The 18,911-nt window shown below is 42.6% G+C and overlaps 2 protein-coding genes and 7 non-coding genes across 9 annotated transcripts; 1 reads left to right on the top strand and 8 right to left on the bottom strand.

Moving 5' to 3' along the window:
* The first annotated feature begins 593 nt into the window (after positions 1–593).
* On the top strand, positions 594–3,599 carry stx11a (syntaxin 11a). Its single transcript, XM_076157857.1, has 2 exons — positions 594–807; positions 1,427–3,599. Exon 2 carries the CDS (start codon positions 1,432–1,434, stop codon positions 2,311–2,313), a length of 882 nt encoding a protein of 293 aa, XP_076013972.1. The 5' UTR covers positions 594–807; positions 1,427–1,431; the 3' UTR covers positions 2,314–3,599.
* A 3,393-nt stretch (positions 3,600–6,992) lies between these two features.
* On the bottom strand, positions 6,993–7,101 carry trnal-caa (transfer RNA leucine (anticodon CAA)). The gene is made up of 2 exons: positions 7,064–7,101; positions 6,993–7,038 (listed from the first exon to the last, which is right to left on the bottom strand). It is a non-coding gene; the product is annotated as a tRNA-Leu (tRNA).
* Positions 7,102–7,352: 251 nt separating this feature from the next.
* Positions 7,353–7,489, bottom strand: trnal-caa (transfer RNA leucine (anticodon CAA)). Its single transcript has 2 exons — positions 7,452–7,489; positions 7,353–7,398 (listed from the first exon to the last, which is right to left on the bottom strand). It is a non-coding gene; the product is annotated as a tRNA-Leu (tRNA).
* A 252-nt stretch (positions 7,490–7,741) lies between these two features.
* Positions 7,742–7,850, bottom strand: trnal-caa (transfer RNA leucine (anticodon CAA)). Its single transcript has 2 exons — positions 7,813–7,850; positions 7,742–7,787 (listed from the first exon to the last, which is right to left on the bottom strand). It is a non-coding gene; the product is annotated as a tRNA-Leu (tRNA).
* Positions 7,851–8,664: 814 nt separating this feature from the next.
* Positions 8,665–8,801, bottom strand: trnal-caa (transfer RNA leucine (anticodon CAA)). The gene is made up of 2 exons: positions 8,764–8,801; positions 8,665–8,710 (listed from the first exon to the last, which is right to left on the bottom strand). It is a non-coding gene; the product is annotated as a tRNA-Leu (tRNA).
* Positions 8,802–9,053: 252 nt separating this feature from the next.
* On the bottom strand, positions 9,054–9,162 carry trnal-caa (transfer RNA leucine (anticodon CAA)). Its single transcript has 2 exons — positions 9,125–9,162; positions 9,054–9,099 (listed from the first exon to the last, which is right to left on the bottom strand). It is a non-coding gene; the product is annotated as a tRNA-Leu (tRNA).
* Positions 9,163–9,975: 813 nt separating this feature from the next.
* Positions 9,976–10,112, bottom strand: trnal-caa (transfer RNA leucine (anticodon CAA)). Its single transcript has 2 exons — positions 10,075–10,112; positions 9,976–10,021 (listed from the first exon to the last, which is right to left on the bottom strand). It is a non-coding gene; the product is annotated as a tRNA-Leu (tRNA).
* Positions 10,113–10,364: 252 nt separating this feature from the next.
* Positions 10,365–10,473, bottom strand: trnal-caa (transfer RNA leucine (anticodon CAA)). The gene is made up of 2 exons: positions 10,436–10,473; positions 10,365–10,410 (listed from the first exon to the last, which is right to left on the bottom strand). It is a non-coding gene; the product is annotated as a tRNA-Leu (tRNA).
* Positions 10,474–11,882: 1,409 nt separating this feature from the next.
* Positions 11,883–17,987, bottom strand: fbxo30a (F-box protein 30a). Its single transcript, XM_076157758.1, has 3 exons — positions 17,805–17,987; positions 14,428–16,482; positions 11,883–14,284 (listed from the first exon to the last, which is right to left on the bottom strand). The coding sequence occupies exons 2-3, from the start codon at positions 16,423–16,425 to the stop codon at positions 14,081–14,083; spliced, it is 2,202 nt and encodes a 733-aa protein (XP_076013873.1). The 5' UTR covers positions 16,426–16,482; positions 17,805–17,987; the 3' UTR covers positions 11,883–14,080.
* Positions 17,988–18,911: the final 924 nt, after the last annotated feature.

Here is an 18,911-nt window from a genome sequence, read left to right as displayed (position 1 = left end):
CAAGCAGATGTTTTGTTGCTGCTTCCTATGTTTTGAAAAGTCGCTCTGCTAAAAGTCCAGTGTTCAAGCAAGTGTGACCTCTGACCCATTGGATTAGAAATAGTTTTGTCAAAGAAAGGTCCTGGTTTACAAAACAATACAACAAATTCACTCCAGATGTAAACCTTTCCCCTCTAAAATCATCCTCATCTAACAGAAAAATGTCAGGAAAATGAAATGATGTTCCATGAGAGTTGATTGATAAATTCTGAGCCTTTTTTATAACGTTTATTTTAGATCCATGGCTGTACTTAAGATTTATAAAAATCACAAGCCAAGGATGAATGTAGTTTTTAAACCCATCCAGCCTTATTGGCACCTTTGCATTGATGCTCAGGCTAATGCTCAAGCTCAGAATTTATCAATCGACATGTAGCGCTCAATAGGCGCGATGGTTTCTGTTTTGTTTGATCGTAATTTAGTGGTGAAGGTTTGAAAAAGAGAAACAAACACATGATCGCCCATCACGAATCTAAAACGGGCGTCACAGTGACACATGCGCGCTGTGGTAATGATACAGATAAGTTCAGTCTCCTTCCTGTGTTAGAGGCGGCATCTTCCGCGTTATTACAGCCCGTTTTAGAGGGTGTGTGTGTGCGTGTGTGCGTGTGTGTGTGTGTGTGTGTGTGTGTCTGTGTCTGTGTGTGATGAAATCTAGTGGCCAATACCGCGGACAGAAAAGGGGAAATGAGCGTTTCGTATCGTTGCTCCTCTATGCCGCCTAAGTGAGTTTAATGTAGCAGAGCAGCTGGGAGGCAACACAGCAAGGTACGTATGTCCAATTATCGATTATCAGCGGTCTATCGTTAACTAATAAGATCTGATCACTGAAATTCTCGTTTGCTTTTGCTCATTAAAACCAATATGCTTTGTGTTGTCGGTGATGTTGTTGTTGTTTAACTGGTGGAGATTTAATAGCAGTTGTCGGTTGGAAATAAGAGGGAGACAGGAAGAAGTGTAAGTTTCCTTAAGAAGAGATTCTCGCAAGTGTTTGTTTTCAGGAAGTACAACTGCAATACCGAGTGACAATAAATGAAAGAAAGAAAGAAAGAAAGAAAGAAAGAAAGAAAGAACGAACGAACGAACGAACGAACGAACGAACGAAAGAAGAAAGAAAGAAGAAAGAAAAGTTGTGTACTCTCAAATGGAACAAGCTTCTACTTAAGTTCAAGGTGGTAGATGAAGAAGATACACACTTCCTCATACACCTTTTTTGATTCATAAATAAATAATGTCAGGATTGGAGGTCATGATTAGTTTTTTTACCTCTGAGAACTACTTGTTAATCATTAATTCATGATTTATGTCATCGTTTCCTCATTTCTCAGTGTTTCGTGTCAGCTTGTGTAAGTTGTTTACAAAGCTCCTTTGTTCCAACTGTATGTAGGAGAGATGAAGGACAGACTGAATGAGCTGCATGGCATCGCCTCAAAGTCTGCAGTGGAGGGCAGGAGGCCTGAACAGCAGCACGCAACAGAGGATGAGGGCGACCCGGAGCAACATGCAGTTGTGTTTGAGGGAGAAGATGTAATGTACAACATCTACAAACAGGCCCAAGTGATGAGGAAGGAGATTGCGTTGCTCAAATTGGATGTGAAACGTCTCGGAAAGCAGAACATAAGGTTCCTCACGTCTGTTAGGCGCATCAGCAGCATCAAAAGAGACTCCAATGCACTTGGGCGTGACATCAAGACCAGAGGGGAGGGCATTTATTCACGTTTGGAGAGACTGGCCGGGCTTTGCAAGGAGCTGGAGGAAGAACACGGGCCCAGCTCGGCTGTGGTACGCATGGTCCGATCGCAGTACGTGTCTCTGACTGGAGCCTTCCATGAGGCCATGTCTGAATTTAACGAGGCGGAGATGGTCCAGAGAGAACACTGCAAGACCCGCATCCAAAGACAAGCAGAGATTATGGGAAAGGAAGTGAGCAGAGAGCAGATCGATGAGATGATCGAGACGGGGAAGTGGAATCTGTTCTCTGAGAACCTGCTGGTTGAGGGGAGGACTGCCAGATCCGCTCTCACAGAGATCGAGAACCGGCACAAGGAGCTTGTGGAGCTGGAGAGTCGCATCAGGGACATTCACGAGCTCTTCTCTAACATGGCCATGCTGGTGGAGCAACAAGGCTTCATGATTGATAACATAGAAGCAAATGTATACGCTACTGAGGACTATGTTGTCAAAGCCACCGTTCAGATCAGACAGGCCGTGCAGTACAAGAAGAGGCATCCATGCCGGCGTCTCTGTTGCTGTTGTTTCCCTTGCTGCAATTAATGACAGTGTCAGTTTAAAGTTACCTCCACACTGTCATTGTCACCAGCATCTCAAGAGTAGCCTCATTGGAATTTTTTTACATCTTGACATCATGTTTTGCTTTGTTCCAGTATTTATTGAATTCAAAGTTCTGCCTATATGCTTTAGCAATAGTGTTGTATGACCATGTTACATAGTCAAACAATTTCACCGGCTTGTCCTTTCACACCAGTCCATATGCAAATGTATACAGTGTGATATGGGTTGTTCCTTTTCCTAACTGCTAATGAAAACATGTAAGCTATCATTTTATGCAGTAAATCTCATTTTTATCTTAGGCTTTATAATATGTCTATGAGATATGCTGGTCATGTAAAATTTGATATTATTGTTTAAATAAATGCATTACTGTGGCTTTTAGAATGACTCAGCTAGTTTGGATATTCCGGGTGTTGTTGAAAGTGGATGTTGGCATTGCTAAATACGTTTTAGAAATAGTGAACAGATCGTAGCCTGAGCATGTCTTTAGATAATTGTGGGTTTGTGTGCTGAGTTGAGCAACTAACTTTGCTTTATATTGTTGTTTCTCAACACCTACTCGCTACTCTGCAAGATAGTGACATAACTTTCTTGCTTCACATCCATGGAGCCAAAAGATCCTAGGTCAGTCTGATGTTTTCCTGCTGCAGCACTGAGAGGACAGAGTGCACCTACAATGCCAAACACAAACAGCTTTGTTAATAGCTTCCATTCACAAAGGTCCTCAAACAAATGCATACAATGGAATCCAGGCCAGGTGCATCAGGCCAGTAGGACAAATGGGAAACTAATTATGAAGTACCTGCAGTATTGTTTGCACAGAGTTTCTGTCTCATTCCCTGTGTTGTTGTCTTATGTGAAATGACAATGACTATAAAATGACCTTTATTTTGAAATGCAACATACACCCACCAGGGGATTCCCAGCTTGTGTTGTGCTTTGTAGAGAAGACAGTGACCAAGCTGAGCACAAGTCAGAGCCAGGTCTATACAGAGGAGATACAGCAGTGGGTGTTTTAAGTGAAGCAGTTATTCCACTTCCCCAAAAGCCTTGTATGTCTTGTGGCGCACATTTACCACCAGTGTGACTCATTTGTTTGCTGTATGACATCACATATTTATCGAGGTAATCATACCAACTGAACTTATACTTGTATACGCCATTACATTGAGATGTCTTCATTGGTTCCAATCCCACACTTACACAACACACAATACTTTTTTGAACAATATAACAAAAGGCTATTCAATTCATTTGAGATTCCATGTTTTTGGGTCAAAACATGATGTATGTCTGTGTATGTAAGTACACATGAAATAATAATAACATAACAACTATAATCATTACAAAAGAATCAGGCTCAGATTAGATTTTTTTTGAAAATAGGTATATTTAACAAACAAAAACATATGCACGAACACATAAACATGCAGATAAACAAATTTGTCAACTACAGAATCTGCCTCAAAACTGTCATGCCTGCCAAAATATCTGGCTGAAGGTAAAACGGCTCACTGTGACACACTGTTAACACATTTAAAATGCAATTGAATTCTCAATTGAATTGAATTAAATCTAGACAATAAATCTGAATAAATTGCAAAGTACACAAACACATCCATCATCATACAGTTGAGGTTAACGTTTGTTTTGTTTTAATTTGCAGATGGGATGGACAGAAAACACACACAGTGAACACATTAGGCATCTCAAAGGAGGAAAATACGTATCACATATTTATTACAACAAATACAAAAACTGCCAACTGAATAGCCCAAATGATGCCCTAAACAATAATAACAATGGTAATAATAAATAAACACAATCAACAATAACAATACAATTATTATATTATATATTATATATTGTTATTATTATATATTATATATTATATAATTATGCAATACATGTAATGAATAATATGACGTAAATCCTTTCATTTTATTTTTCTAGCTGTAAAAGTAAGGCAGGCTGCCACGTGCAGTGCCTCATTTGGATGTGTCTGAAGTCTTGGAGCTCGACTTCCCTACGTTTCTCCTACAAATGGGCCTTGAGCTTGTTTGGAGGTTCTAGCAGGGGAGCGCAGCTACTGGTATACCAACGATGGATGCTCGTCCGCCGGGGGGAGCTCGTCTCTGCCACCGAGCGCGGAGCTTCGGGAGGGACGCACATGGAGCGGTGAGGGAGGAGGGGGACACCCGCCTAGCCAGCCAGATCAGCCGAATCAACCCTAGCGATCAATGGGGTGACAGATGTCGCAGCCAGATCGCCCTCACATCCAAAACTAAGGGAGAGCGCACTGTGCCTATATAGACGTAGGTCCAACTTTTGTTTAGGTTCACGGTGAAGATCCACTGGGTGTGTTCCTTTATGACCATACTGCGTGACGGTTGCGTGAAAAGTGATCACATGGTTGATCGTTTCAGATGTATTTAGCGAATAACTAATGACACGACCAATGCTAAGCTGTTAGCTTTCCCATGATGCATCGTTCGGTATGTAAATGTTTTTACGCTTCTATTGGCCAGGCAGTGTGTGTGTCTTTGCTACTTCACTTCCGTTATGTAGGTGACGAAATACTCGTCACCTATACGGAAGTACTTTCCGTATTGGCTACAGACAGCCGGAAAATCCTCCTCATTGTAGGCTTAAAGCTGGGGAACGATAATCTTCTTAGGGGGGAATGGGGGCTCCATTCTAAAATATGAGTTAAAAAAAAGCACCAAAGAAAGTGTTGGTAAATTATTATATAAATGTCAGTGTAACCATGGACCAAATTCATCATGTTTGTAAAAAGCCCATGTCTTGACCAAGGAAAGAGCCAGAATGCTAGAATTTCAAACAAAGCACCTGGGATCCATTGCTGTAATTTTTGGGGAAAATTTAATTTTGGTCAAGTTTTTCAAAAATGGTAGTGTATCAATGGACCAAAACATCAGGAAGATCAAAAAGATAAGTCTGGTGCCCCGCAACACTTGGCCATTCTGACAGCCATCTTGGGTCTTGATAGGCTGTTTGAGGGTGGGGGGAGAGAATGGAGAGAGAAAAGATAAGAAAGAAGAGGGACAAAGGGGGACAAGGAGGAAAAATTGATTGACACTGGGATACATTGCTGTAAATTTGGGGAAAATTAAAAAAATTGGTCAAATTGTCCAAAAATATGTGACCAAATTGGACCAAATTGGTAATTTTAGAAAGAAGCCCATATCTTGGCAAAGGAAAGAGCTAGAGCGCTACAACTTCAAACACAGCATCTAGATGGCACCAGGACCCATTGGTGAAAATTTAAATTTTGGTCACATTCTCCAAACATGTCAGTGTTTGGACCAAAACAATTTGTCAGAAGTAGGATTTGAATCACACCCCCAATTAGAGACCAGAGGTCCCATTTTCAGGAAGGAAGGTTATCTCCTTGAGTCTGGCGCCTTAGACCGCTCAGCCATCCTGACAGCCATATTGCCTGAAGATAGGCTGTTTGAGCGTGGGTGGAGAGAATGGGGGAGGAGAAAAGAGAAGAAAAAAAGGGAGAAAAAGAGGAAAAGGGATTCATATTGGCCCATATCTTGGACAAGGCAATAGCTAGAGCTCTAGAATTTCAAACATAGCATCCTGGTGGCACTAGGATCCATGCCTGTAAGTTTGGAAATGTTCTTAATTTGGTCCATTTCCCACAACGCATGTCGATTTTGTGTCCCGCGAAGTGACAACATCCCGCCACTGAAAGGCAGCATTTCCACATCAGCGCCAGATCAGCGTTTAACAAAGGATCACTATTTTACATTCATTTCCAGCTTGGTATTTTTCAGTAAATACTGTGTATTTTTTCTGGAAATGTCTTTGAACATTTTGCCGTTTTCTTCACTTATTTATTCTAAATTCTCTTTAATTTCTCTCTCCGTATAGGAAGCACATTTTTATAAATTATTACTTTTTTTTTTCCTGTATTGTTGTCAGAGAGAGCAAACTGTAACTGTCCAGGCAGAATTCAACTCTATGTTCCTCCAAAACTTTTTGGGGGATTTATCCATGGATAGTGAGTCAGTTCAGTTCACATTTCTACACAGATGTTGGAAATGTATGTACATTTAAAATCATTTCTAGATCTTGACAAGTTGTTGTTGTTGTTATATATTCTGTATTGTTATTATTGTTTATTGTTGAAATTGGACTTGTTTCACTTAAGAAATTTCAGCATCTAGATGGCACGAGGGCTGTAAGTTTGGGGGAAATTAAAATTTTGGTTACATTCTCGAAACACGTCAGTGTTTTGGACCAAAACAATTTGTCAGAGTGGGATTTGAACCCACACCTTCAATTGGAGACCAGGAGTCCCATTTAGGCCAGAAGTCCCATTTTCAGGAAGGCAATTACCTTGAGTCTGGCGCCTTAGACCGCTCGGCCATCCTGACAGCCATAGTTGCTGTTGGTTGGCTGTTTGAGGCTCGAGGGAGAGAATGGGGAAGGAGAAAAGAGAAGGTAAAAAAAGGAAAAGAGAGAAAAAGAGGAAAAAAGGGATTTATCTTGACCAAGGAAAGAGCTAGAGCGCTAGAATTTCAAACACAGCATCTCGATGGCACTAAAATCCATTGCTGTAAGTTTAGGGAACATTTTAAATTTGGTCACATTCTCGAAACACGTCAGTGTTTTGGACCAAAACAATTTGTCAGGAGTGGGATTTGAACCCACGCCTCCAATTGGAGACCAGAAGTCCCATTTTCAGGAAGGCAATTACCTTGAGTCTGGCGCCTTAGACCGCTCGGCCATCCTGACAGCCATAGCTGCTGTTGGTTGGCTGTTTGAGGCTCGGGGGAGAGAATGGGGAAGGAGAAAAGAGAAGGTAAAAAAAGGAAAAAGAGAGAAAAAGAGGAAAAAAGGGATTATCTTGACCAAGGAAAGAGCTAGAGTGCTAGAATTTCAAACACAGCATCTCGATGGCACTAAAATCCATTGCTGTAACTTTGGGGAAATTTTAAATTTGGTCACATTCTCAAAACACGTCAGTGTTTTGGACCAAAACTATTTGTCAGGAGTGGGATTTGAACCCACGCCTCCAATTGGAGACCAGAAGTCCCACGCCTCCAATTGGAGACCAGAAGTCCCATTTTCAGGAAGGCAATTACCTTGAGTCTGGCGCCTTAGACCGCTCGGCCATCCTGACAGCCATAGCTGCTGTTGGTTGGCTGTCTGAGGCTCGGGGGAGAGAATGGGGAAGGAGAAAAGAGAAGGAAAAAAAAGGAAAAGAGAGAAAAAGAGGAAAAAAGGGATTTATGTTGACCAAGGACAGAGCTAGAGCGCTAGAATTTCAAACACAGCATCTCGATGGCACTAGAATCCATTGCTGTAAGTTTGGGGAACATTTTAAATTTGGTCACATTCTCGAAACACGTCAGTGTTTTGGACCAAAACAATTTGTCAGGAGTGGGATTTGAACCCACGCCTCCAATTGGAGACCAGAAGTCCCATTTTCAGGAAGGCAATTACCTTGAGTCTGGCGCCTTAGACCGCTCGGCCATCCTGACGGCCATAGTTGCTGTTGGTTGGCTGTTTGAGGCTCGGGGAGAGAATGGGGAAGGAGAAAAGAGAAGGTAAAAAAAGGAAAAGAGAGAAAAAGAGGAAAAAAGGGATTAATCTTGACCCAAGGAAAGAGCTAGAGCGCTAGAATTCCAAACACAGCATCTCGATGGCACTAGAATCCATTGCTGTAAGTTTGGGGAAAATTTTAAATTTGGTCACATTCTCCAAACATGTCAGTGTTTGAACCAAAACAATTTGTCAGGTGTGGGTTTTGAACCCATGCCTCCAATTGTAGACCAGAAGTCCTGTTTTCAGGAAGACAGTTAACTTGAGTGTGGCGCCTTAGACCGCTCGGCCATCCTGACAACCATAGTTATCAATGGTTGGCTGTCTGAGGCTTGGGGGAGAGAATGGGGAAGGAGAAAAGAGAAGGTAAAAAAAGGCAAAGAGAGAAAAAGAGGAAAAAAGGGATTTATCTTGACCAAGGAAAGAGCTAGAGCGCTAGAATTTCAAACACAGCATCTCGATGGCACTAGAATCCATTGCTGTAAGTTTGGGGAAAATTTTAAATTTGGTCACATTATCAATGGTTGGCTGTCTGAGGCTTGGGGGAGAGAATGGGGAAGGAGAAAAGAGAAAAAAAAGGAAAAAGAGAGAAAAAGAGGAAAAAAGGGATTATCTTGACCAAGGAAAGAGTTAGAGTGCTAGAATTTCAAACACAGCATCTCGATGGCACTAAAATCCATTGCTGTAACTTTGGGGAAATTTTAAATTTGGTCACATTCTCAAAACACATCAGTGTTTTGGACCAAAACAATTTGTCAGGAGTGGGATTTGAACCCACGCCTCCAATTGGAGACCAGAAGTCCCACGCCTCCAATTGGAGACCAGAAGTCCCATTTTCAGGAAGGCAATTACCTTGAGTCTGGCGCCTTAGACCGCTCGGCCATCCTGACAGCCATAGCTGCTGTTGGTTGGCTGTCTGAGGCTCGGGGGAGAGAATGGGGAAGGAGAAAAGAGAAGGAAAAAAAAGGAAAAGAGAGAAAAAGAGGAAAAAAGGGATTTATGTTGACCAAGGACAGAGCTAGAGCGCTAGAATTTCAAACACAGCATCTCGATGGCACTAGAATCCATTGCTGTAAGTTTGGGGAACATTTTAAATTTGGTCACATTCTCGAAACACGTCAGTGTTTTGGACCAAAACAATTTGTCAGGAGTGGGATTTGAACCCACGCCTCCAATTGGAGACCAGAAGTCCCATTTTCAGGAAGGCAATTACCTTGAGTCTGGCGCCTTAGACCGCTCGGCCATCCTGACAGCCATAGTTGCTGTTGGTTGGCTGTTTGAGGCTCGGGGAGAGAATGGGGAAGGAGAAAAGAGAAGGTAAAAAAAGGAAAAGAGAGAAAAAGAGGAAAAAAGGGATTAATCTTGACCAAGGAAAGAGCTAGAGCGCTAGAATTTCAAACACAGCATCTCGATGGCACTAGAATCCATTGCTGTAAGTTTGGGGAAAATTTTAAATTTGGTCACATTCTCCAAACATGTCAGTGTTTGAACCAAAACAATTTGTCAGGTGTGGGTTTTGAACCCATGCCTCCAATTGTAGACCAGAAGTCCTGTTTTCAGGAAGACAGTTAACTTGAGTGTGGCGCCTTAGACCGCTCGGCCATCCTGACAACCATAGTTATCAATGGTTGGCTGTCTGAGGCTTGGGGGAGAGAATGGGGAAGGAGAAAAGAGAAGGTAAAAAAAGGCAAAGAGAGAAAAAGAGGAAAAAAGGGATTTATCTTGACCAAGGAAAGAGCTAGAGCGCTAGAATTTCAAACACAGCATCTCGATGGCACTAGAATCCATTGCTGTAAGTTTGGGGAAAATTTTAAATTTGGTCACATTATCAATGGTTGGCTGTCTGAGGCTTGGGGGAGAGAATGGGGAAGGAGAAAAGAGAAAAAAAAGGAAAAAGAGAGAAAAAGAGGAAAAAAGGGATTATCTTGACCAAGGAAAGAGTTAGAGTGCTAGAATTTCAAACACAGCATCTCGATGGCACTAAAATCCATTGCTGTAACTTTGGGGAAATTTTAAATTTGGTCACATTCTCAAAACACATCAGTGTTTTGGACCAAAACAATTTGTCAGGAGTGGGATTTGAACCCACGCCTCCAATTGGAGACCAGAAGTCCCACGCCTCCAATTGGAGACCAGAAGTCCCATTTTCAGGAAGGCAATTACCTTGAGTCTGGCGCCTTAGACCGCTCGGCCATCCTGACAGCCATAGCTGCTGTTGGTTGGCTGTCTGAGGCTCGGGGGAGAGAATGGGGAAGGAGAAAAGAGAAGGAAAAAAAAGGAAAAGAGAGAAAAAGAGGAAAAAAGGGATTTATGTTGACCAAGGACAGAGCTAGAGCGCTAGAATTTCAAACACAGCATCTCGATGGCACTAGAATCCATTGCTGTAAGTTTGGGGAACATTTTAAATTTGGTCACATTCTCAAAACACGTCAGTGTTTTGGACCAAAACAATTTGTCAGGAGTGGGATTTGAACCCACGCCTCCAATTGGAGACCAGAAGTCCCAGTTTCAGGAAAGCAATTACCTTGAGTCTGGCGCCTTAGACCGCTCGGCCATCCTGACAGCCATAGTTGCTGTTGGTTGGCTGTTTGAGGCTCGGGGGAGAGAATGGGGAAGGAGAAAAGAGAAGGTAAAAAAAGGAAAAAGAGAGAAAAAGAGGAAAAAAGGGATTTATCTTGACCAAGGAAAGAGCTAGAGCGCTAGAATTTCAAACACGGCATCTCGATGGCACTAGAATCCATTGCTGTAAGTTTGGGGAAAATTTTAATTTTGGTCACATTCTCGAAACATGTCAGTGTTTGGACCAAAACAATTTGTCAGGAGTGGGATTTGAACCCACACCTCCAATTGGAGAACAGAAGTCCCATCTTCAGGAAGGAAGGTTATCTCCTTGAGCCTGGCACCTTGGACCGCTCAGCCATCCTGACAGCCCCAATAACCTAGCCACAGGGGTTACTGCCAAGCAGGTGTTTGTAGCAGGGCCGCTCACAGAGGATGGAGCAGGGCTGGGGTCCTCAGGGAGGATGGCTGTTGCACCAAATGAGAATTTGACAGCGCATACTGTGATGGGACGCCGAGAGCAGACTTTTCAAGCGAGTTAGGCGTAAGGGAAACATTTCCACGTACCCAAGTTAAGACAATTATCTATCTTTAACACACCAGGGCAGATAATATATTCTCATTAGCCAGCAGCAACTTCCTTTGTAATTTTATCACAATGAATCCCTGAAAACTCATACTGAGGGCTGTTTGTTCAGGTAGTGGGGCAGCAGCAATGTATCTCTCCTTTACAAGTTAATATATTTGTGACTAATGAAGGCACTCATGTTCCCCCCTTCACTCAAGATGTGCCCCGTTCACAAATAAGCAAAGATGGCCACAAAATATTCAAAATTCAACCCAATTTCCAACTAATGTTGAGCCGTCTTTTCCTTTGAGGGTGTATATTTGCTTATATTAACCATAGTTATAGAGTATAAGCACTTTTAATGCAACTACAGAAATAAGATAAGGGTTTTTTTAAATTACGGAATTTACTTTTTCATATTGATGAATTCATTCAAATAATGGAAGGGAAATGCCTTTCATAAGACAAGAGGAAGTACAGGCCAGTATAACTTGCATTTTCAGTATTTCTTTAAGGTTTTTGTCCCAAATGCCTGTACAAAGTTTGGCAAAGGGACATTTGTGTATTCTGCACCTACTGACCTTGCAGAATAACTTGAAACTTAAGGACCTGATCTAGCGGAATTCTTTTAAAGTCAAGTTTACTTTTAGAGTAATGCCTTCATTCCAGTTGTAGTTTGTTTACAGCAACAGAGTACTGTAAAATAGCTTTCAAGGAATAGTTTTTAAATAAATAATTAATTTTTGAGTAATTCATTACTTTCAGAGTATTTCATTACAGTAAATTATTTGAGTAATGCAGAAGATTGAAAAGCACAGATTAAATCAACCAACTTATAAAAACGAACAGCCTCTTTATTAAAATGCTTCAAAAATCAGACATTGAAGCTAGTGGTGAAAACACACTTTTAGCATGAGTGAAAACAAACCATTAAATGTTTAGACGAAAACGCTGACACGCCCGAGGAGTCTATTGACACTGCTAAGAAGTGAGATATATGTGAATTATACCATTATTGTCTTATTGTGGTAGGTCTGATTATGGTTAACGTAAAAAAACAAAAACAGTAACCATTTACATAAAAACATTCCAACCTGGTGCACTGAGATTTTGAAAGTAACTGTATAAAAGACCATGTAACTGAACTGACCAATACATTTTCAAATGACATCACGTGACATGCAAAACACAAACATAAGAGTTCTGCTGTGAGTAAAGTAAATACCCAGCATTATGATTACTTTACAGTACATGCCATCATGTGCAAATCAATAATTCAAATACACTTACAGATCAGGACAAACATGTCATTCAATACAGAAGTACCAGTAAAAAAAAGAAATAAAAACAAACAAGAACAGGGAAATAGAGGAAGAAAAAGCACCACTAGGGCTTTTCAACAAAGAAAATAAAACACATTTTCAAAGGATATTAAAAGAAAAAAAAGAATATTTCTTTGACCAACTGTTTATTATTGCAGTGACAATTTCAAGCCATTTTGTCGCATTCTAAATAACAAAACCTTCCTGTTTCTCATATTAGGGCACACACTGTCATGTAAGTTACTATATTTAATCTGCATACGCAAAAAACAGAACTAAAAAGGCAGCAAATGAGGCTCTGACTCCTTGTTGTAAAAAGAGCAATCACAGAGCATTTACCTTATTCAGTAACAGTAATTTGTTAGACTGTCACTGCAATGCACAGTTAGGTAATAATACTGAGCGGTACATCAGTCAGTTCTAAGACCCAAAGATGGTCAAGTAGCTGACAGGTCTCTGTGTAGCTCTCTGCACACAATTTACTGCTATGGTCAGCACCTATTGGCTTCGTGCTTACAACCCTGAGACACTAGCATCTGAACACAGTGGACATATAGTGCCAAAACGGTGAAAAGCTTAACAATGACTATTAAAATATCAAATATGATTAGTGACTCATGACCAGACAAAAGGAGGTGTCCATCATGTCTTAACACCTGGCCTGCAGGTGTTCACGAGGTCCGACATAAAAGGAAGAAGTCTTTCTCCCCACAGCTGCTGATGGACTCTACAACTGACAGAGTACATTCATTAATTTATTTTACCTGCTGCATTGACTTTTAGATAAGAAGGGAACTTAAAAAAGGGTAGCTGGCAGAAGACATTTACTTGTCATTTGGCTGGTGGCTAGTGTTCTACGTCTCACTCCGACCAACATGCCAGCACATTAGTCAAGACGTGAGATGAGAGTAAATAAAGATTGCTCATCATCTTTGTTACCCGTCAACAGTGACTTGAATGGCACTTCAAACAACAAAAGAAAGACTTAAACACCAAACGCGGTGGCGACATGCTTATGCTGGTTAAGAGAATCAAAAGCTACAGTAAAAATGTCCAGTCTGTAAAATGCCATGCGCTGTGCACTGCTGATGTTTGGTCAGTCATAAAGTGTAGGATTAAAGCCACACAATCTAAATGAAAACGATGAACTGCAATCATGACACGTGTGGTCACTCTTGGTATCGAAATATAAAACCGTGCAAGATACCAGTGAACTGTTCCTGCAAGAAACAGTTGAGAAATCTCATGGAGATGTTCTGAAAATCTGAAATTCCCCCCCATGATCAAGTCTATCACGACATAAGTTAAGGCTTTACTCACCGATTCAATGCAGCACAGTACTGGTTTTTGATATAAAAAAATAAACTTCTACATCAAAAAAAATGGTTATTGAAACATTGTCAGAGTACAGCTACAGTACACTGGTATGAGTTAATCCATCAGAGTGGAAGATGAAACGCCAGCACTCGCCTGTGCTAATATGGAGTCCCTCTGTTACGACAACGCCAGGCCTCTCTCACTTAGAAGAGCGAACCTTTCCGATGTGAAACAAATCAACAAAAACACTATATGGTACGTCCCAACCAACCACCCGTTTCCCATCGAGTCTGAGGCCGGAGGAGACTGAAGTTTGAAAAGTTTGTAAACACTGGAACACGAGTGTAATTGGTTTATGACCACATTTCTTTGAACGGGTGAATTTACTTTTAAGAAACATCTACTACGCTACTGGCTTCAGGACTGAACGTAAACACCGACCCTCCTTTGTGAGCTCTCTGGTGAAACACATGCACGGCAGCGGGATGGCCTCCTCCCGACGGGCGATCGTGTTAAACTTGCACATCTTGAGATGGTCGGCCATGCTGGCGATGTTGGCAAACTTCCACTCGTTCACAGTGCCAAACGCCGTGCTGAAGCGCCACACCTGAGGAGGGGAAAAAACAAAGAATTCAACTTTAAATTCTCTTTGTCAAAACGACTCCTGCAGCTTGCAAAAGGAGCCAGAGTGGAACTGGGATATGAAATGTATTGCATTGACGGAGAGAGGATAGATAAGAAGGCACTGACCTTATCTGTGATCTGCCACGAAGAAGATCCATCAGCACGCCGCTTCTTGTCCCAAAGCAGGACGACCATGCCACGCATCTGGAGCAGGCTGGCACACACGTCTCGCATGGTGCGGGACACCCTGGACAGTTGGCACAAGCTAAAGCTGTCCAGGAAGCTTGCGACATATTGCAGCACCTCAAAGGGGAGACAGCTGAAGTGGTCGCACTGAGAGCCAAAGTGACAGGTGCTTCTTGGGTGCTTGAGGCCATTTTTCAGCGGAAGGCCAGGCTTCACCCCAAAAGAACCAAGGTGCCTGTCGTGGATGATTCGGAAACCCTGTACAGAAGGACAAAATCGTCTTTGGGAGTAGGTACACCCATAGTAGGCCAAGGGGCAGCGTTGCTCCATCCAGCCATTGAGTCCAGCGTGGATATCCCCATGAACGTTTTTGAAATGAGACGAGAACTCATCCCGCCGGAACAACTGGCCACACACAAACGTGAACATGGAGCGCTGTTTGGTTTGGTACCGAGCCACACATTCGAGCACCAGATCTAGCCTGAGAGTGTGGAAGGGGCTCGGGTTGGAAAGCTGCGGGCTGGCGTGGTCGCAGGCTGAAGCCGAGGCGATGTCGCCAACCATGGTGTTGGTCGCGAGAATTGCTGAAGGAAAGGAGAAGGTCTGCGTACCAAAGTCAATGTGGTAGCCATCGACGAACCTGCTGTCGGAGATGCCTCTACCACCCGGGGAGTCGCCGAGGCAAAAAAGCAACGCTGCAGTAATGAGATCAATGCCGTGGAGGCCCATGGGGTCATCTGGTACCTCCAGGTCAGAAGTGTCCACTGCCTTGTCCTCCATCTTTGCCCGAAACAAGTACGGGTCGGATAGCAGAGCCCGGCGTCCATTGAACGTAAACATACTCATTCCTCTGAGCACTTCCACGTTCTGTAGCTTTCGCTCCAAGCACCTATACCTGAGTTCAGAGGGGAGCTGTTGTAAGAAATTGTGTTGCACGTGTTCAGACAGCAGGAACGGCACCGGAGGCGGAAGTGGCGCTTGTTGTGGCAGAGGGGGCTCCAGTGCCAGGACAGGCATATAATCCTGAGGCATCTCTGGCCAGACGAGGTCGGAATCATTTATCGGCTCTTTCATAATGTCGTCCTTCTCTTCAAATAAGAACTCCACAAAGTCGCTCTCTTCTACCCAGCTAATACCATCTTCGTCCCCATCTGTCCCCACTCCGCAGTCCACTCCTCCTACCGCCCCCAGCTCGCACACTGAATCCGAGTCACTGTCTTCCATATCTACGTTCTTCCCATCCTCAACTGGATAAACGACCTGACTGTCACCATTTCCCCCATTCTGAACAGTCTTTTCTCCATTTAAATTTCCAACAATTACACTAATGTCCTTGGAGTTACTCAGGATATCCAAGGCAGCTGCTAAACTTCTGCTCGTCTCCACTGAGGCCTTATAAAACTCATTATACGGCTCGTCTTCCATCTCCACTGAACCATTACCCACTACTGTCTCTGACCCGCCTGACGCTGCGGCCATCTTCTCACTCTCGCGGTCTCGCTTATCTCCACTCTTTGACACGTTTGTTGTGACCTTCAGGGACTCCAATAGCATCCGCTGATCCTGCAGGGCCAAGGCCATATCCAACTGCTCCACCTCGTCCACGTCTTTGCTCAAATTCTCATACGACTTGCGGTCGGCGTAGCTCACGGGCCAGCGGTTCCACTCCATTGTGCAACACACTATACTTGCCGGACACATTACGAGGTGTTGTGCCATCTTGATCCTTGCAACGGTGAACGGGCAACCGAATCCGCTGTTTAGACAAGGCAGCCTTTCGTAGGGGCACAGCAGACGATGCTCCTGTAGTTTACAGGCGTGAAAAACCGCCCCGCAGACAAGAGGGCAGCCAATGAGGTCACAGGAAATACCCGTCTCTGGTCTGACCATGCATCTCCTCTTGATGCATTTAAGGCAGTGGGGGTGCAGGTGCTCCATTGTTGTGTTATTGCTACTTAAGTGGTGGCTTGCAGGGAGCGCGGGCAAAGTGAAACCCTGCAATAAAAGCAAAGAAAAACAATCATTACGTGTACACGCATGCATACCTACGTCATACTAACATCTGCATCCCGTGTAAGCAATCATTCTACATTTTGACACAGTGCGGACACGTTCACATTCAGCCAACATGCATGTGTCATTGCTTAATCTCTGTATCAGGGGCTGAAAAATTAAATGGAAGTCTGCCAGTTGACTAACATGTCTTTAGACTGTGGGAGGAAGCCGGAGTACCCTGAGAGAACCCAGGCAGACACAAGGAGAACATGCGTATTTCACACAGAAAGGCCCTGGTCTCATACTCACAACCTTCTTGCTGTGAGGCACAAGTTATACAATTTACATGCTTGAGGAAATTGATTCAACGACATAACATTGATGACTCAGAGGATTCAAACCTTGACATGTGATAATAACTATACAACTGTGGCTTTAAAAAAAAATCAATTGATTGGCTAAATCAGAGTAGAATCAAAGTTGCAATGTGCTTGTAAACACACCTACTGTAATAACAGAGCGTGCTGCGCTTACAATACAACCCTGCTACACACACACACACTGACACACACGTGAGCTCCCACATGCTTCCAGTACTCTGTAACTCAATATGTACACATGAACTGGACAACCTACAGATAAGAAACCTTCAGGCCATTCAGTGAAATGTCACAACACTCCTCTGTGGTTTCATGGTCGCACTGGTTCTTCCAGGACTACAGGGCAAACTCGACCTCTAACCTTTTTGGCTATAAAAAGCCGTTTTTCAGGTATGGATTTCGGTGACAACTAGGACAACAAAGGCTTTGGAGCTTCAACGTGATGCAAACATTTGCCGGTCAGCTTTAACAAACCCACAAGGTGTATTTATTATTTAGTTTTACTCAGTCTGCGTGTGTATTATGATGGACGAATGCTCAAAACACACTAAACAATGATTTTAAGTCCCACAACAATGTCGCAAGTCCAAACCGCAATGCCCCACAGGAGAGCCATTGTTCACTTACAGTTCTGACCAGCAACAGCTAGCTAGCATAATTACGCAAACAAAATAACTGGCTGGTTAGCAAACAGCTAAAAACACAAACAGAGCCGGTAACTTCAGATACCATTAAAACAAATATTAATTCCGGGTCCAAGCATTTAAAATCGGACTGTGTATAAAAAGATAAAGTTTGCATGGAAGATGACTCGGAGATGAGCTGAAGTGATGAGGCACAAAACTTTCTGTAACAAAAGCAGAACAACATGGCCAGCTAGCATTAGCAGCTACACTTGCTAGCTTATTGAGAGTTAGCTAGTAGCTTTCAGAAACAACTTACCCGGATTACGGGGCGACCCGAGCGTCTTTATCAGACTTTATGACTTTATATCAACTCTCTCGACTTCAGCAATGTTGCACTGCGGCTACAGAAGCAGCTCCCGGTAGGAGACGTGTTGAAATGTTGTGGTCAGACGCACTGGTTGCGGCCGGCTCTTCGTTTGTAAAAACCTTTGGTGTTGTGAGTTCATCGGTGTCTGTGTTGATCAGTGTGAGGCGCTACTGTAGTACGTCACCACGCGGTGGACCAATCAGGGCGCAGAGTTCAGAGAGATGGACACTGAAATAGACGGGGGGAAAACCCTGTGGACACTTCAATTTATTTTGGTCTTTTAAAATTGACTCAAAGCTACGGAGCCCCTGAAGTCGCACACAATGTTTTTTCTCTTGTAATAAAGGTAATATCTTGTGAGAATGTTCTGAGTTTGTTCTGCCCTTGGAAAAAAAGCATGAACAAATATCTTATTATTCTCCCCAGCCATCAATATTAATCCACACATCATTGTTTATGACTTTAATTTCGGTAATAGTCCAGTCCTAGCTCTTCTTATAACACATAACTCTTATTTCTTTAGGAAGGAGAGTCCCTGAACTATCATAGTTCCCCTTGTTTACCAGGGCATTAAGTGCCATTGGCTTATTATTCATTCAATTTCAGTCAACAGTCACTTATTTGCTCTAGTACATCTACATTGCGTTACTCATAAGTGGAAAGAGTGTCTTGACTCAGCCTGTGAACATAACTGTGAGGATCACCTCCTTATCCCACACAGCTAGACAGTATTCTTTTCATAATCCCACTCAGGAATGTCCCATTTTGCCACATCTCTATGTGAGTAGTGTGAATATGTTGTTTAAAATATAATTTATGTGAAATAAGAGGTTGTAAGTCCTTGTAAGTGAATTTGGGTCTTTTTGATACGATGCTACCATGAGTAGGTATTGTATCAGGAAATAAGTTTCTATCCCATCTTGGGTACAGATTAATTACTTTTACTAACAGTAATTACTCAATATTATTTTCCTGGGTTCTGTACAAATCATGTTTTTTTACAAAGAAAAACACAGACAAAACTTGATTGACATTTTTATTAATTTGCTTTCTTAA

The sequence above is a fragment of the Genypterus blacodes genome, unplaced genomic scaffold, assembly GCF_046128005.1.
Source record: "Genypterus blacodes isolate CSIRO-AG114 ecotype Tasmania unplaced genomic scaffold, CSIRO-AGI_Gbla_v1 ptg000073l_1, whole genome shotgun sequence".
In the NCBI taxonomy this organism is placed as follows: domain Eukaryota; kingdom Metazoa; phylum Chordata; class Actinopteri; order Ophidiiformes; family Ophidiidae; genus Genypterus; species Genypterus blacodes.
This window is presented reverse-complemented; position numbering and strand designations above follow the sequence as displayed.

Bases quoted from the DNA above. Each gene is read 5' to 3' on its own strand.
- fbxo30a (XM_076157758.1), bottom strand. From the start codon at position 16,425: ATGGAGCACCTGCACCCCCACTGCCTTAAATGCATCAAGAGGAGATGC. The intron at 14,285-14,427 runs GTCAGTGCCTTC...TCCCCTCCTCAG, and splicing joins CGTGGCAGATCACAGATAAG to GTGTGGCGCTTCAGCACGGC.
- stx11a (XM_076157857.1), top strand. From the start codon at position 1,432: ATGAAGGACAGACTGAATGAGCTGCATGGCATCGCCTCAAAGTCTGCA.